Source organism: Cervus elaphus, chromosome 12 (assembly GCF_910594005.1).
Source record: "Cervus elaphus chromosome 12, mCerEla1.1, whole genome shotgun sequence".
NCBI lineage: Eukaryota > Metazoa > Chordata > Mammalia > Artiodactyla > Cervidae > Cervus > Cervus elaphus.
Genome location: NC_057826.1, coordinates 41625505 through 41643259, shown reverse-complemented (window position 1 = coordinate 41643259; position 17755 = coordinate 41625505). Strand labels below are relative to the sequence as shown.

The 17755-nt window shown below is 37.5% G+C and overlaps 2 protein-coding genes across 5 annotated transcripts in view; one reads left to right on the top strand and one right to left on the bottom strand.

Annotated features, from left to right (window-relative positions):
• USP50 (ubiquitin specific peptidase 50) overlaps positions 1-9429 on the top strand; it is a 34054-nt gene extending 24625 nt beyond the window's left edge. Inside the window, exon 7 of one of the 2 annotated variants that reach the window (XM_043920969.1) lies at positions 8371-9429. In XM_043920969.1, the coding sequence (XP_043776904.1) occupies positions 8371-8562 (192 nt within the window). In that variant the 3' untranslated portion in view covers positions 8563-9429. The remainder of the gene's footprint in view (positions 1-8370) is intronic. The other variant, XM_043920971.1, reaches the window with a different exon arrangement.
• A 111-nt stretch (positions 9430-9540) lies between these two features.
• USP8 (ubiquitin specific peptidase 8) overlaps positions 9541-17755 on the bottom strand; it is a 47913-nt gene continuing 39698 nt past the window's right edge. For all 3 annotated transcript variants that reach the window (XM_043920966.1, XM_043920968.1, XM_043920967.1), the window contains 7 exons: positions 17300-17562; positions 15234-15446; positions 14580-14790; positions 13485-13721; positions 12641-12783; positions 10619-10751; positions 9541-10452 (listed from right to left, as the gene is read on the bottom strand). In XM_043920966.1, coding sequence (XP_043776901.1) covers positions 10267-10452; positions 10619-10751; positions 12641-12783; positions 13485-13721; positions 14580-14790; positions 15234-15446; positions 17300-17562 — 1386 coding nt within the window. In that variant the 3' untranslated portion in view covers positions 9541-10266. The remainder of the gene's footprint in view (positions 10453-10618; positions 10752-12640; positions 12784-13484; positions 13722-14579; positions 14791-15233; positions 15447-17299; positions 17563-17755) is intronic.

Here is a 17755-nt window from a genome sequence, read left to right as displayed (position 1 = left end):
CAGGCAGGCTGTCCTGCTCTCACTACTATGTTATGCTGCCTCTGATTGTTAACTTGTCTCTCTACATTGGGCCCAAACTCTTTGGGCTTCCCAGGTGGTGCAGCGCTAAAGAGTTCACTTGCCAGTGCAGGAGATGCAAGAGGGGTGGGTTTGATCCCTAGAGAAGGAAATGGTGACCCACTCTAGTATTCTTGCCTGGAAAATGCCATGGACAGAGGAGTGTGGCGGGGTACAGTCCATAGGGTCGCAAGAGTTGGACACAACTGAACACAGCACAGCTAACACCTATGTGACTTTTTGGTTAACAAATGCTTGTACGTATGTGTTAGCCAAGCAGAACTCATTCTTATTTCTTATATGTGGTGGTGGTGTTCAGCCACTCAGCTGTGTCTGACTCTTTGCAACCCCATGGACTGCAGCACACCAGGCTTCCCTGTCCTTCTTTTATCTTACATGTCTTATATGTGACAATCCTTCAAATATTTGAAAATAGTGATCATACACTAACAGCATTTACCCCCTTCAGCCCTCTCCAAATGATTGGTTTTTAGGAAAACTTTAAAATTATGAAATAGTTCAGGCAAAGAAAACACAATATGTACACACAGATGTTAAGACTAGAATATTGTAGGAAAAAGTCAAGCCTCTGTGTGTCTTTAACAACTCCACGTTGCTCCTTTCTCAGTTGTAACCACGGTCCTGAATTTGGAAGGAATTACTTCCATGCAGGGCTTCCCAGATGGTGCTAGTGGTAAGAACCTGCCAGCCAACACAGGTGTAAGAGACATGGATTCAATTCCTGGGTTGGGAAGGTCCCCTGGAGAAGGGTATGACAACCCACTCCAGTATTTTTGCCTACAGAATCCCGTGGACAGAGGAGCCTGGCGGGCTACAGTCCATAGGGTCGCAAAGAGTCAGACACGACTGAGTGACTTAGCACAGCACAGCACATTCCCATGCATTCTTTCATACTTTTGTCACACATGTATGTGTGATATAGTCTGTTTTGCATGTTTTATAAATCTAGTATAATTAACTTACATATCCTTCTATAACTTTTTCCTCAGCTTTATTTTTGTGATATTAATCCATGTTGATAGATTAGCCTTAGTGCATACATTTTACCTGCTTTTAGTAATTCTTTGTATCTAGGTTGTTTCTAATATTTTGCTCTCACAACTTTGTATAATGCATTGTCATGTGCTAACACATGAAACTATTTTTCCAGATCACATTTTGAAGATTACTGACCTGAATCTCTCCTTTATTAACATAGCAAACAACATTCATTTTCTACTTAATTTTTTTTTGCTAAAATTGTTTTCACATTTTTAATATCTATTTTCACAATCAAGAAACTAACCTGTAACTTTCTTTCTCATACTGTCCTTTTCTGTTTTTGTTTTGTTTCTGTTTTGTTTTGTTTTGTTTTGTCTGTTTCTAGCCTCATAAAATAGGTTTGCCATTCTTTTCTATTCTCTGGCACAGTCTGTATAAGATAAAATTAACTTGTTTCTTGAAAGTCTGGTATAATTAAACAAAAAAACTATCTGGTCCTGGAATTTTTGTTCTTGGTGAGTAGATTTTGAAATATTTGATCAATTTGCTTTAGCCATGGTGAGTCTATCCAGGAGTTTCTGTTACTTCATTTTTTTTTATTAGAGTAGAATTGCTTTACAGTGTGGTGCTAGTTTCTGTTGTACAACAAAGTAAATCAGCTACGTGTATACACACATCCCCTCCTTCTCGGGGCTCCCTTCCACCACCCCCCCATCACCCATCTAGGTTATCACAGAGCACCAAGCTGAACTCCCAGTGCTATGCAGCAACTTCCCACTAGCTATCTATTTTATACATGGTAGTGTATATATGTCAATCCTAATCTCCACTTTGTCCCACCCTCCCCTCCCTATGTCCACAGGTCTGTTTTCTAAAAATGGAAACCATGAATGTAAAACTCAGTAAAATTGCAAAAAGATAACCTACCAGTGTAACCAGAATATGGTTCAAGTAGAATATTACCAGTACCCTAACTGCCTGTGTGGCCCCTTCTAGTCCAGGAGACCACTGGCTGCTGACAGGTTTTGCCAGTTCTTCTGCTTTATAGAAATGAAATCCTATTGTGTGGACTCTTTTGTGTCTGACTTCTTTCACTCAGAATTATGCAACATTCATTCATATTATTGCATATATTGTGGCTTACTCATTTTCATTGCTGTATCATATTCCATTGTGTGAAAATACCATAGCTTGCTCTACCCAAAGATCATGAAGACACTTCTGTGTTTTAACTTAAAAAAGCTTTGTTTTATTTTAACATGGTTTTAAGAATATTTAAAATCCTCTTTTTTTTTTTTTTGGCATTTTCAAATTTATTAGCAGAAAATTGTTTACAAGTGGCTCAGCAATAAAGAAGATTCTGCCTGCAATTCAGGGGGCTTGCAGGAGATTCTGTCCCTGGGTCAGGAATATCTCTTGGAGAAGGAAATGGCAATCCCTCCAGTATTCTTGCCTAGGAAATCCCATGGACACAGGAGCCTGGCGGGCTGTAGTTCATGGGGTTGCAAAAGGTTGGACACGACTGAGGGACTAAACAACACAATTGAATTCTCACTTCTCCCTTTGTTTATCCTTAACACTGTGGTTTATCTGTTTTGTTATCTGAAAGAACCAGCTTATGGTTTTGTTGATTATTTCTTTGTGTTCTATTTCATTGACCTCTGGTCTTTATTTCCCATCTTCAGCTTCCTTTGATTTCCATCAAATTGTTATTTAGAGGTGCATTTCAAAAATTCCAAACATAATTTTATATAGTTGTATTTCTAATGTCTAACTTAACTGCATTTTTATCAGAAAATATGCTCCAGTATTATCCATTCATAGTATGGGTTGATACTTGCTTTTTGTACTAGCTTTATGTGTGTGTGAAAAGAATTTTTAAATTAGGTTCAGAGTTCCATATGTTCATTAAATAAAATTTGTTGTGTTGTTCAAGTATATATTCCTAAGTTCTTATCTGCTTTAACAAAATTAATAACTGAAAGATATATATATCAATTTTTTGTCTTTTCTTTAACTTTTGGCTGGGTCTTCACTGCTACTTGCAGTCTTTCCCTAGTTGCAGCGAGCAGGAGCTACTCTGTAATTGTGGTGCGCAGGCTTCTCCTTGTGGTTATTTGTCTTGTTTAGAGCACAGGCCCTAGGGTGCATGGGTTTCAGTGGTTGCAGCACACAGACTTAAGTGGTTCTTGATTCATTGGCTCTGGTATAGTTGCAGTGCACAGGCTCTGGAGCATGCGGGCTCCAGTAGTTTTGGCATTCATTCTCAGTAGTTGTGGCACATGGGCTTATTAGTTGATCCACAGGCATGTGGAATTTTCCTAGACCAGGGATCAAGCCCATATCCCCTGCATTGGCAGGTTGATTCTTAACCACTGGACCACCAGGGAAGTCCTCAGGCTGTCTTATGTATCACTTTTCCACTTGTATTCAATTTTACTTGTGTAGAACATACTTCAGTGGACTTTACATCAAGTCTGCTATCCTGAAGTCCAAGTCTCTGACTGAAAAAAATCTTTTGTTTACTTTGATTCTTGAATGCTTTAACTAGAGAGCAAATTCTGGATGTAGTTATTTTTTATTGTTTTAAAACTATTATTTCAGGTTTATATGGCTGCCATGGAGTTCTGCCATCATATTATTCTTTTGTGGATAATCCTTTTTTCCTGTTGCCTTTAAAACTTTGTGTTTGTTGTCTTGCAGTATTATTTTTATCTATCCTTGGTTCACCATATTTTTTAAATTTGAAGATTCATGTCTTTCCTTAATCATTTCTAGTCATTGTCACTTTCAATAATGCCTTGTTCCTGTGCTCTATTCTCTAGCATGTCTGCTAGGTATACACTGAATGTTCTCTTTCAACTTCGTGCCACTACTACATTCAGGGGAATTTCCTCAGTTTCATCTGTATAATGTATTCATTCTCTCTTCAATTCTATGTACTACGAACACTTGAAATTTTTAATTTCAAGTATTTATCATTTCTGTAAGTTCTTTTTAAGTTTCCAGAGTTTGCTTCCTGTTCTTGAATGTTTGTATACTTTCTGTATAGTCTCTATTACCTAAAGTGCTTGGAGTTTAATCTTATTTATTGCCTTCTCTTACTCATGGTGAATTGTTTTCTTGTGTGTTCTGTAATATTGAATTGTGAATATTCACTGTACCAGTGAAGCATCACTGGCTTTTTTTTCTTAATGTGTGGTTATCCTGTGCAGCCTGAATTAAGGTCCATCAATCTAGAAGGTAATTCTCTTTTCTTTTGTCAAGCAACCCCAAAATAATTCTCATCCTCACATTAAATTCACAGGATTCTGACACACACAGGTATTAACAGTTTAAATTTGAATCCCCCAAAGAAGCCAGGTCTGTGGTAACAAATTTCTAGGAATTTCTTTGTACCCAGAGGCCTAAGCTAAGCTAAACACTGGAGGATAAATTCCCCCCCCCCCCCCCACCGTCATTTATTCTTTTTTTAAAATAAATATTTATTTAGCTGTGTCAGGTCTTAGTTGCAGCATGCCTTGCAGGATCTTTTGTTGCAGCAACGGGCTTCTCTGTAGTTGTGGTGCACAGACTCTAGAGCTCAGGCTTAGTAGTTGCAGCCTTCGGGCTTGGTTGGCCTCCAGCATGTAGGATCCTAGTTCCCTCACCAGGGATCTAACTTGCATCCTCTGCATTACAAGGTGGATTTTTAACCACTGGACCACCAGGGAAGTCCCATTTGTTCTGTTATTGAGGGTTAATCTCTTTTAAGAGGTTGTGGCTATGTGTGTGAATTTCATTCCAATGCCTCACCTTGCAGGGACTTAAGACTTTACCTCCAACCCTAGTGCCTTTAAAACCCAAGCATAGTGGTTCCAGAGTCCAGAAACTGCCTTTACTCCCACACAGTCACAGCATCAACCATATATCACACTCATCTTTTATTTCCTCTATTCTTGGCCCCTTGAGATTACTTTCACTATACCATCTTTAAAGTTAGCCATATATTTCAATGGGTATTTATCGTGTTTCATTCAGCATTCCTTACAGTTTCATACTAAGGCTTTCAGGCTAGCTATTTGCCAAAAATACTGGGAACGGAAGTCAAGAATGATGCTTCACCTGCTACTGCTATGTTCGTTTTTTTGTTTGTTTTTTATAGCAAGCCATCAAAACTGATAATAGCAGAAATTAATGAAACAGAATAGGAAAACAGGAGAAAAATCAGCAATACATAGGCTGTCTCTTCAAAAATTTTTTCCAATAAAATATAAACTTTTAATAAATCCAACAAGATTAAAAAAAAAAATGAACATATTCTACCCATGATCTGTCTAGTCACTTTAGAACATTACTCATCATCTGTATCCATACCAGACATTTTGTTTTTCTCAACCAAATTACATCACAGTATTATGGACATTTTAAGTATTTATCCTACTTATTTGGCTGTGCTGGGTCTTAATTGTGACCTGGGGATCTTCAATCTTTGTTGGAGCATGTGGGATCTAGTTCCCTGACCAGGGATTGATTGAACCTGGCCCCCCTGTATTGGGAGCACAGTGTCTTAACCACTAGACCACCAGGAAGTCTCTGGGCACGATTTTATAAATAAGGAAATTTAAGTGTATCAGCTTAAGGTCACATGGCCAACATCAGGACCAGAGCCTGAATCTTTTAATTAAATGTTAGCTTTGGGATATTTCTCTAATGTGTAAGGGGAGATGTGAGGAAGATGAAGGTCAAAGGGGACACTTAAAAAGTACCTCCTATGTGCTTGCACTACCAAAGAAATAGTAGTTGTATATAAGACAAGGTGTTGTTACCCAGTCTTAAAAGATAGGGCAGTTAAAGCTCAGAAAGGTTAAACAATTTCCTTAAGGTCATTGTGTAGTATTAAAGCTGAATTCATAGTCAGAATTGACTAGAAAAATCCATTTTCCTCCACCTACCCCAGGGATCAGCAAACTTATTCTGTAAAAAGCTAGACAATAAATATTTTATGCTTTGCAGGCCATGTATCTAGTCACTATTCAACTTTACTGTGAAAGCAGCCACTTATAAACAAGTGAGCATGGCTGTATTCCCATAAAACTATTTAAGGATGTTGAAAAACTTGAATTTCATATAACTTTCACATCACAAAATAGTTTTTTGTTTTTTTTTTTTACTTTTTTCAACCATGTAAAAATACAAAATGCATTCTTAATTGACGAGCCATACAGAAACAGGCAGTGGGCTGGCTCCGACCCGTGGCCAAATATGGTTTGTTGACTCCTGCTGTATGCCATACTACTTCTGAGAAATGAGGTTCTCCAGTGCGTTTGTTTCAAACATTCCTCTACTGGGATTGGAAAGACGAATGGAACAGGTTCTTCTTTGGGCCTTGGATGACTGAGGGAGCTGTTGCTGTGCACCTCCCTCAAATTGTGTGGTCACAGTATGCAGTCCTTTTATGTCTTGTTGCCATGTTAAGTGTCTTTTTTCACGTCTAATGCCTGTCTTCAAAATTACACTATAAACTCATTTAGGAGAGATTATTATTTTAAAATTTCCTTTGATGTTTAATAAATAGTCTGTGTATGGTAGGTGCTCTTGACACCAGGTATCTCTTGGAGTAACAGGCAAGTCTTGACTCCCAAGAGATACCCGGAACCTGGCCACAGGACTGGAAAAGGTCAGCTTTCATTCCAATCCCAAAGAAAGGCAATGCCAAAGAATGTTCAAACTACTGCACAATTACACTCACCTCACATGCTAGCAAAGTAATGCTCAAAATTATCCAAGCCAGGCTTCAACAGTATGTGAACCATGAAAATTATCCAAGCCAGGCTTCAACAGTATGTGAACCATGAATTTCCACATGTTCAAGCTGGATTTAGAAAAGGCAGAGGAACCAAAGATCAAATTGCCAACATCCACTGGATCATTGAAAAGCACCAAGAGTTCCAGAAAAACATTTACTTCTGCTTTATTGACTACGCCAAATCCTTTGACTGTGTGATCACAACAAACTGTGGAAAATTCTTCAAGAGATGGGAATACCAGACCACCTGACCTGCCTCCTGAGAAATCTGTATGCAAGTCAAGAAGCAACAGTTAGAACTGGACATGGAAAAACAGACTGGTTCCAAATTGGGAAAGGAGTATATCAAGGCTGTATATTATCACCCTGCTTACTTAACCTATATGCAGAGTACATCATATGAAATGCTGGGCTGTATAAAGCGAAAGCTGGAATCAAGATTGCTGGGAGAAATATCAATAACCACAGGTATGCAGTTAACACCACCCTCATGGCAGAAAGTGAAGAACTAAAGAGCCTCTTCAAAGTGAAAGAGGAGAGTGAAAAAATTGGCTTAAAGGTCAACGTTCAGAAAACTTAAGATCATGGCATCCAGTCCCATCACTTCATGGCAAGTAGATGGGGAAACAATGGAAACAGAGACTTTATTTTTGGGGGCTCCAAAATCACTGCAGATGGTGACTGCAGCCGTGAAATTAAGACATTTGCTCCTTGAAAGTAAAGTTATGACCAATCTAGACAGCATATTAAAAAGCCAGAGACATTACTTTGCCAACAAAGGTTCATCTAGTCAAAATATGGTTTTTCCAGTGGTCATGTATGGATGTGAGAGTTGGACTATAAAGAAAGCCGAGTGTCAAAGAACTGATGCTTTTGAACTGTGGTGTTGGAGAAGACTCTTGAGAGTCCCTTTGACTGCAAGGAGATCCAACCAGTCCATCCTAAAGGAAATCAGTCCTGAATAGTCATTGGAAGGACTGATGTTGAAGCTGAAACTCCAGTACTTTGGTCACCTGATGCAAAGAACTAACTGATTTGAAAAGACCCTGATGCTAGGAAAGATTGAAGGCAGGAGGAGAAGGGGGAAGACAGAGGATGAGATGGTTGGATGGCATCACCAACTCAATGGACATGAGTTTGAATAAGCTCCAGGAGTTGGTGATGGACAGGGAAGCCTGGCGTGCTGCAGTCCACAGGGTTGCCAAGAGTCAGACATGACTGAGCAACTGAACTGAACTGATGGTAGGTGCTCAGTATTAACTGATAAATACTAGCTGCTGTCAAATACTATCCTGTTTCATAACATATTCTATTAAATAGTCAATGAACATAATGTATAACCATATCAGTGACATGAAAAATAGAGCAGTCAGGCTATATGTGTATGATTTGACTTAAAATTGTCATTTCCTTTTAATCCAGTATAAAGGACAATTATTAAAAATATTTTGTGGCCCTACTTTGGCTGTAACAGTTAAGTATTTTAATGTAAACACTAAGTCTGACGTTCCTCTTTCCCCCAGAACCATTTTGGTGATCTGGATGGTGGCCACTACACTGCTTTCTGCAAGAACTCAGTGACCCAGGCCTGGTACAGCTTTGATGACACACGAGTCAGTGAGATTCCAGATACTTCAGTCCAAACTGCTGCAGCATATCTCCTGTTCTACAGCTGTCAGCCCTTTTCTATACCTAGACAAAAATGCAAGAGCTAAGAAAATGGTGTTTCCTGAAAATTGCAAAACTATCAGTGAGAACCTGGTACTTAAGTTTTGCTTTGTCATTAAAACTCTTGCAACTTACTTGCATTCACTGACATTTTTAAATGTTTCTGGCATATTATGCAACCTTTTACATGGTAAGTCTGTAACAAACATGGGTCCCAGCCCATGAAAAAGGCAGCAAAAAAATGATGCAGTACTAACAGATGGGGACCTTTATAGCACTCAGATTATGTACTGTGTGCATATTTCAAAATGCAGTGTTTAGTAATGTGTATTTTTATCATAGATTATCTCATAATTAGATATATCCAACAAATTATTTTCCAAAGATACTTCATGGAGCTAAACCAAAATAACTTTTGTTCAAGTGGCTCTGTGATTTGAATGTGATTTGAAAATATTAATTGCTCTGATAATTTGGTCAAGAAGCTATGTCACTCAGACTAACTGCAGAACATGAAAAGTCGTCCACTTCACAATTCAAAACCGATTGTTTCATCATCTTCCTGGGAATCCACTAATGGTGACATCTTTCAGGAGCACCTTTAGAATCTTATTTTTATATGGAGTGTTTATATTGACTTTACCTGTAACAACCAAGTCCCTGAGATAAATGATAAACTCTATGCTCTTCTATCCCTTTTAATACATCAGTTTGTAAAGATGTGGTTTTTAATTCAGTTCACTTTGCAGTCATCTTTTTACCTTAATCCTAAGAACTCTACTACTCTTGATAGAGTAAGTCTGCCTGGGTGTTAAGGTTTTATATCCTACTTTGACTTTCAATTCTTGAGAGAATCATGATTTCTATATGCAGTTCATGGTCAAGGTGAAGGAAGAGTGGAATCAAGTGATACAACAGAGTAAGTGTACTAAATTTTAAGTCACTGTATTGGGATAAAGGTGTGTAAAAATTATAATTCTGCTGTCCTTGTTTAACAATATAAAATTAAAGACAGAACACTTACAGAGATTTTAATTGTTTTTCTCATTAAGATTTTAATTAGGTGTAAATGAAAATTCTCATTTAAAAAATTAAAGAAAAGTTTCCATTTATTTTTTTAGAATAAAGATTTAGTGCACAAATACAGCCCAAAGCCAACAAAAAATAGCTTTGCCCTGTCATGTCCCTAAGAAAGCACTGCAGTTACTCAGAATAGGCCAAAGGGGGGGGGGGGGGGGAACGGGGAAGCAATCCTCTGAGTTCTAGACTTCACAAAAGGACCACATATTATACTATGTACATTGATTTGATGTGCAAGTGTGCAATAAATATATACACATACATTCCTATCTGCTTTACATCATTCTAGAGTATTCATTAGATCAAGCTGGGATTTAGAAATGTGAAAAGGCCATAACAGTGAATAGGAAAATAAAGGATACAATGATTTTTAGACCAGCAGAATAATAATGCTTAGCTAGTTAATTATTTTAACTTTGGAGCAAACTAAAAAACTTGTTTTGAAATAAATGGTACCTGTAAGGAATGCTTACTGCAATACTTGTTAAATGTTCTTGGTCAGTTTTTTGATAATAGCGCTGACCAGAAGTATATGGTATAGTAACACAGCTCTCATTGTCCTACAAGTCCTTTAAATGGTCAGCGATGCCTATCTAGAATCTTTATAAGCAATTCCAAGAGTTGTGTTGCTCAGCCTGTTAAAAGGTAACTAGCTTAAAACCTACTTTTCCTTATGTGGCTACATCAGTTATTCGTGGTCCCAGTGACGTATAAAAGAGGATATAAGCTGCTGAAGATTTCACTGAAGAAATGGAAATATCAGAAACCTCGTGATCGTCAAATTTAAACCACCGCTGTCTTGCTGCATTTTTACAATAGGCAGTGTAGTGGCCACCATCCAGCCCACCGTAGTGATTCTGTGCAAAACAAGATAGAAAATCAATTCAAATTGAATTATTTAAAATATGTCAATAATTTCAGAGCTTTAATGTTATTCCTACTTTCCTGTGAGGTAAGGAACAACCTGAAACTTGTTTTTTTTAGTTTGCTTTGAAAGAAAAAGTAGTTCAATGAGATACTTACTGAAACAGAAAACAAGTTGTATTTCTTCAGATTGTTCTTTGGGCCAATAACATACTGCGACAAGTCAAGATTTTCTAATGGAAAGTCCACAGACGTCTGTAATTTTTGCTTCCACCTGCCATCATAGGAAAAACTGCAGAGCAAAACATTACAGCAGTTATACTGACAGACCAAAGACATCAGAATGAACCCCAATTAATTCATTAACAATCCAGAGTTTTAGACAGTTTTTATGTTTAGACATAAAATCTATTTCAGACACACACTTAGAATTTTAATAGTGGAGAGACCTGTCTAAAAATACTTGGTTTCATTTCTGTTTTACAAATGAAACTGAGGCACATAAATGTCTTGCCCCAGGTAAAAAGAGTGATAGAGGCAGAGCCACACCTCGGTGCCTTAATCCCTAGACCAGCTAGAGCCATTAGATGAGTCTTTGACAAAGCTAAGTTATTAACACCCCCATTTATAATGCTAATCACCACAAAGTACCGAGAAATAACAGAAGAGAGTGGCTCCAGTCCACTCTGGTTTGAAATCCAACCAGTCCATCCTAAAGGAGATCATTCCTGGGTGTTCATTGGATGGGCTGATGTTGAAGCTGAAACTCCAGTACTTTGGCCACCTGATGTGAAGAGCTGACTCATTGGAAAAGACCCTAACGCTGGGAAGGATTGGGGACAGGAGGAGAAGGGGACGACAGAGGATGAGATGGTTGGATGGCATTGTTGAATCGATGGACATGAGTTTGGGTAAACTCTGGGAGTTGGTGATGGACAGGGAGGCCTGGTGTGCTGCGGTTCACGGGGTCACAAAGAGTTGGACACAACTGAGCAACTGAACTGAACTTGAAAAAACTAGAGCCAGAAACTGCATGCACACAGCCTAGTGACTGAAATAATGGCATTCCATTATCCTAACACATACTACTTCTTTAAACACCAAAATACTGGTTGGTGTAATATGGTTATTTCAAAATTATTTTTTAAAGAGTGAACTCTGAACCATTTATACTTTAAGACATTCTCCAAGAATAATATACAGCACTAAAAATCTTAACAAATGTGTAATCATTTGTAGAATGTTTATCTATACCTTTGCAATCTGCAACAAGCAGAAAAGGACAACTAATGTAATAAGTTTTTGTAGAAAATCTACATAAGAAATCTGAATATATCAGTGTTGAAATTAACAAATAACTGGCTAAGAATCTCCAATATTTTGAAAATAATTTTGTTTCACCGATTTATGAAAGATTTTTATTTTATATTTGGAATATCATTGATTAACAATGTTGTGTTAGTTTCAGGTGTACAGCAGAGTGACTCAGTTTACTTGTAGCTATTGTTTTTCAAATTCTTTGCCTATTTAGGTTATCACAGAATACTGAACAGTGTTCCCTGTGCTATACAGTAGGTTGGTTATCTGTTTGAAACACAGCAGTGTGTTTGTGTCAATCTCAAACTCCCAATCTATCCCTCCCTCCCCAGTTTCAGTGATTTTTAAAGACAGAGTTACATGAAAAAGTAGTGCTGTCATTTTGCCCTGTTATTGCAAACACTAAAGTGAACTAGAGCCTCTTCATTTCTGCCTAATTTCTCTGCTGCTGCTGCTGCTAAGTCGATTCAGTCGTGTCCGACTCTGCGTGATCCCATAGACGGCAGCCCACCAGGCTCCCCTGTCCCTGGGATTCTCCAGGCAAGAACACTGGAGTGCATTGCCATTTCCTTCTCCAATGCATGAAAGTGAAAAGTGAAAGTGAAGTCACTCAGTTGGGTCTGACTTTTAGCGACCCCATGGACTGCAGCCCACCAGGCCCCTCCGTCCATGGGATTTTCCTGGCAGGAGTACTGGAGTGGGGTGTCACTGCCTTCTCCGCTAATTGCCCTAGAAGTACCCTAACCTGATAATCTTTCTTTCTTATACATCCTAAGCAGACAGCACAATAAAGTTTAAAGTAAAATACATAGAAATCTTTCCTCTAAAAAGTACTAAACAGGTAGAAAAATGTGTCCCTTTTACCGTTTCAGATGCACTAAAAGCACAGGTGGCAGCTTCCAGATTTCTATCTTTTTTAGGGAATCCCGACGAGCTCTGCAATGACTGCAGTAAAACCTGTTGTTATCTGTGAGTTTTTCTTCTTTGGAAAATAACCTAAGGCAATCCTGGAGGCAAAAATAAGTAGTAGATACTTGTTAACTTATTTTTTTATTACTGAGCATCTATTCAATAAGTTACTTTGTCAGGCATGAGGAATAAACTATTTACAAAGCAGCTCCTGCTCTCCCACCCCCACCCCCACCCCCCCAACTCCAGAGTTAGGATCTACTGAGGAAGCAGACGGGAGGAGGTGATAGGGCCAAAGTGTGGAGGGTGATGGTGCTGTGCCCACGTCCGCGTGTCCTGAGAGCGTCAAGGGGCAGCTTCTACCTGGTGGCTCAGGACGTTCTGACTAACAAGAGGCTAACACTAAAAGTGTCAACGAGCTCTCTAAATCACACTGCTGTTGTGTGCAAAACAGGATATTTATTTGATACCTCATGTAGAGCAATTTCTTATAAAAAGTGTACCTGAATTAAAGTCAACATACAGTTTCCCAAATTAAACTTCAATACAGACTTTGAAAAACATCAATTCTAAAAGAATATTTAATAGGAAAATATTTTTTAAAAAGGAAAATTTCTTTTAAAAACGCACACTTTCTTCTAATCTGCATAGGCCTAATTAAAAGTTTTTTTGGTGAGTTTTACCCTATAAAATGTTTATAGGGATAAAGAGCAGAAATAAATTACCAAGTAAAGTACAACTCTGTGCATATAAAAATTTTTTTCCTTCAATAAATCTTTTTCTCTCAATCTTAATTTACCTGTAATGTACATTTACTTGTAGATGCTAGTGGGAGAGACAAATACATGAAGGCCTCAAATGTCCTAGACTTTTTGTGACAGGTGAGGCACTGTACTGTGGATTTGAATTGACCCTGAAAAAGTGCAACAATGATAGATTCATTGAGCTGCTTGTGTTTCTGCCATGCATGTTCTGCAGCTTTAAAGTCATCAAGATGATCATTATTTTCTTCTTTATGTCTCTTCCGATTATCAGCCTGAAAATAAGATTTAAACTCTGTATTAATATCTCAAAGTCAACATTTAAATATAAAATTGAAAGTATATTCAATATAAATCTTGCAGATTTAGAAATACCTATTAATGGAGTTCTAATCAAAAAATTTGATGCTACAAAAAAATTCTAATCAAAAGAATCTCCCCAAAAAACCAAAACCCACTTCATCAAAAGGGTGTCACTAGTTTCAATTTCTTAATAAATTTATATTTAAAAAGCTGAAAAGTCTGATTTTGAAAAGAGAAGACATTCCACATACAGCTGGGAGTTAGGGCTACAACTGGACGTCATTTTTTTGGTCCTAGTCTCATGGATGGATACACACTATCTTCATACACATATACACATACAGACACATAACAACACTCATATTCACACACATACATACACACATATATGTGTCTATATGTATATGTCTATGTTCGCTGGTAAGAAAGGTGATAGCAAAAGTATTTGAAAGAGGGGAGAGCTTGGTGCTAAAAAGAAGTCATTGTATACAAAGAATAGTAACTTTTCACATGAATCATTTGGCCATATGGGTCACAAACACAGGATCTCTGACAACTGTGTTTACAAATTTACAATGTTTATAAATTCCTCACAATTTACAGCCTGTTAACATTTTCACAAGTAAATACAAATTGTATATACTTCCATTCAAATAGCAAACCTATCAGATGTACTTATTTTAATTTTAAAGTGTCATGCCATAGTCCCTAGATTTGAATAAATTAGCACTGAACAATCAACAACTGTAACTTTAAATTGCTATAAAAATGAGTACAACACTGAGCAACCCTAAACATCCTTCGCAACTTAGAAAAATACAATTTCTTACTTTATTAAGATCTTCATGGAGACCATCCATTAGGAACAGAAGCAGTTCTTGTGAATCTTGCTGGCTGTATCCTGCAAACTGGTCATTGATCTTCCCAATGGTGATTTTAAAGTCTTTTGGACTGATGTACCGGTACTGTCCTGTCCACAGGGCTTTCATGATTATGCCAAATTCTTCCGCCACTTCACCTTTATGTCCCAACAAATTTGACCTTTGCAAACATAAAGTTACAAAAAACATTATAAAAAGCTAAGATATAGCAGGTTCTTGATAGCAACATTAAACTATTCACATACTGTAATATGTGACCCTACACTAAAATACTTATTCATAGGTTTATCACCAAATACTTACCTGAATCTTACTTTGATGACACCCCTCCAACTTGCTTCTTTCTGGCCACCAGCCCTCCACGGTCTCCTATTCCTTACCAGTAGGCTCCAATTTATGACAGTGAGCTTCTGCCTTCCTGCACTGTTCCTTTCCTGTCTGTCCTTCACCAATCAGAGAAGCCTTTTCTTTACCTTTTTCTTAAGAATAATGTTCTCTACATTGCTGTTTCCTAATTTGACATCTCTGGAGCTGGGTGGTAAGGAAGTGTGGTTAGATCACCCTCTTAATATGATATTGCAGAAAAGTATGATATTTCTTTACCTATTAATATCATCCTGGTAACAGTTGCGGTTGAAATAATCAGCCAGATGTGGCGTATTACACAGGCACTGTAGTATTGAGTTCATGTAACAAGTATTTCCTAAATTACGAAGTCCAGTGAGAGCTGGTCCAGATCCTCCAAAAACAGGATTGAGGTTCCGAATTTGAGAAGCAGAAAGCCTTGTGATCTCAGCTTTAGGATAGCTTGTTGGCCTAAGGAAGAAAAAGTGCACATGACATCTTAAAATGCAGGGCATCTGACATGAAGGTTCATAGCTCAAAGGGCAGCAAACTCCAGCATCTGTACCATGGTATATGGTAATGCTGCAAATAGTTACTAAGTTAGGTCATAAGGTACTGAGTCTTAGAGAACATTTAGTATCTAAGTGACACTGGTGACCCTCCCATGAGGGTCTTTAACTTCTTACATGAGACATGTTTCTTACAGATACCCTGAGATATCAGTAGATTCTCTGGTTTCTCATGAACAGGTAGAGTGTTCTGATAGAGAAGGCTCTTTGAAATGTTTTTAAATGATCCCAGGAAGTTTAGCATTACCGAATGTTGAATTCAACCAGAATGCCAATAACTGCGGAGCACATACAGGAGGCAGAGGTTATAGTTATTAGACTATAACCTGAAGTCTAGAACTGTGCTGACAAATATGGTAGCAGCCACTAGCCACAATAAATTTAAAATTTTATAGCTCTTATACTAGCCACAATTCAAAATAGCCACTACCATACTGGATAAAACAGATAAAGAACATGTCTACCAACATGGCCACTGGACAGCACTGAACTAGCAAATGCCTATGAGGACTTTTGTCATGCACTGTATTTGATTTATATATGTAACTTTTAGAATTGTAAGGACATTAAGAAAACTCCTAACTGGTAAGTCTTTCCTTTATTACTGATCCTAAGTATATCTCCACCTCTGAAAGGAATACTGAGAAGAGATTAAACATTATATCCCAACCAGTTTTTGTTTACACAGGGCTCAGGTGTATGCACTCTGTTCAATATATATTTAAAAATATACAAACTACGTATGCTGTAGTTTTTTAAATTGTCAAATTAACAAACTTTAATAAGAATGATGAGTCAAGAAAGAATTAAATTCTTACCAGTTTTAATAGTGAGCCCTGAAATCTATAGATTTACAGAATTTACAAAATCTCCTCCAGTTAAGCTTCCACCTGGCAGGGTAGAATCTTAGGAGAAAAATATATTAACTACTTTTGGGGGAAATGATTCTGAAGAGGCCAAAAAGACAGCCTAGTTAGAATTCCTCAGCAATTAAGAGAGTGTATTTAACAAATCAAAAAATCCTATTTACTTTCACCTCCATCTACCCTACATCCCCCAAAATTAATGATCAGAAGTGACAGAGAGACTAGAAAACTATATCATAAACCTATCAATCATAAGCCAGGAGCATTAGAGTATTCAATAACAGATAAAGCCAGGAATACATCTAAATGAGATATTGTTTTGGGAAAACCTAAATGAAGCTATTCATCACCACTGGTGAAGAGAGGAACAGAAATGCAATGAAGAAAAGGGAACAGAATAAGGATTAGAAGCTGATACACACTATAATGCTTATTATTTTAATACATTATATTGTTTGCCCCCCATGTTACTGAGTTTTTCTTTTTTAAAGTTTGGAATTTAAGAGCTACAAGAAGACATATTCAATAATCCTATAAATTATAGTCCTCAAAGGGAAATTTAGGGATCATACCAAATTTGTAAAAAACATGTATGTAGTCTCACACTGTCTGAAAATATATAACAAGGTGCATACTTTTATATCTACATTAATACGTATGAATTAGTGAACAAATCACAGAATCCTTTTTGACAGGTTTAAGTTAGTCTGACACATGGCAGAAAAACCAAGGACACTTAATCCATTTATTTTTTCCTCTATAGTAAACAAAAATGGCTGGGATAGCGATCCACAGAATTTTATGTTTCCCTGATATTAGTAAATTGGTATGTTTAGAAGTTTTCAAGTACAGCAAATGATTCTGTTTCTAGAAGTTAGGATAAACTTACTTGTTTTCCCGATTAACTGCTGGAGTTACTGTTGGCCTCCTCTTCTCTTCCTCTTGAATGGCCTGGGTGATATCTGGGGAGGAGTAGGAGCGCTTCAGTTTAGATGGTTCCCTATCCCGCTCAGCAGGAATCTGTGGCTTGGCTTTATGAGTTGGAGGGGTGGAAGGAGGTGCGGATGAAGGAGCCATTTCCGGTGGATACATATGAACAGTGTTGGTAGGCGAATGATAATAACGAAAAGTTCCAGTGATGGGATCAAGAAACTTAAGCAGGGGGGAAAAAAGCACAGGTCAAAAAACAATGAACATTCAGTGAACAACAACAAGTAACTCAAAAGTATTCCACTAAGTTTACTTTTGGATTAAAATAATTTGAATAAAATGGTGATAATCACTTCTATAATTAAACTTTCAAAGAGCCTTAAGTTTTAAAGTGATACACTGTTTTTAAATGACA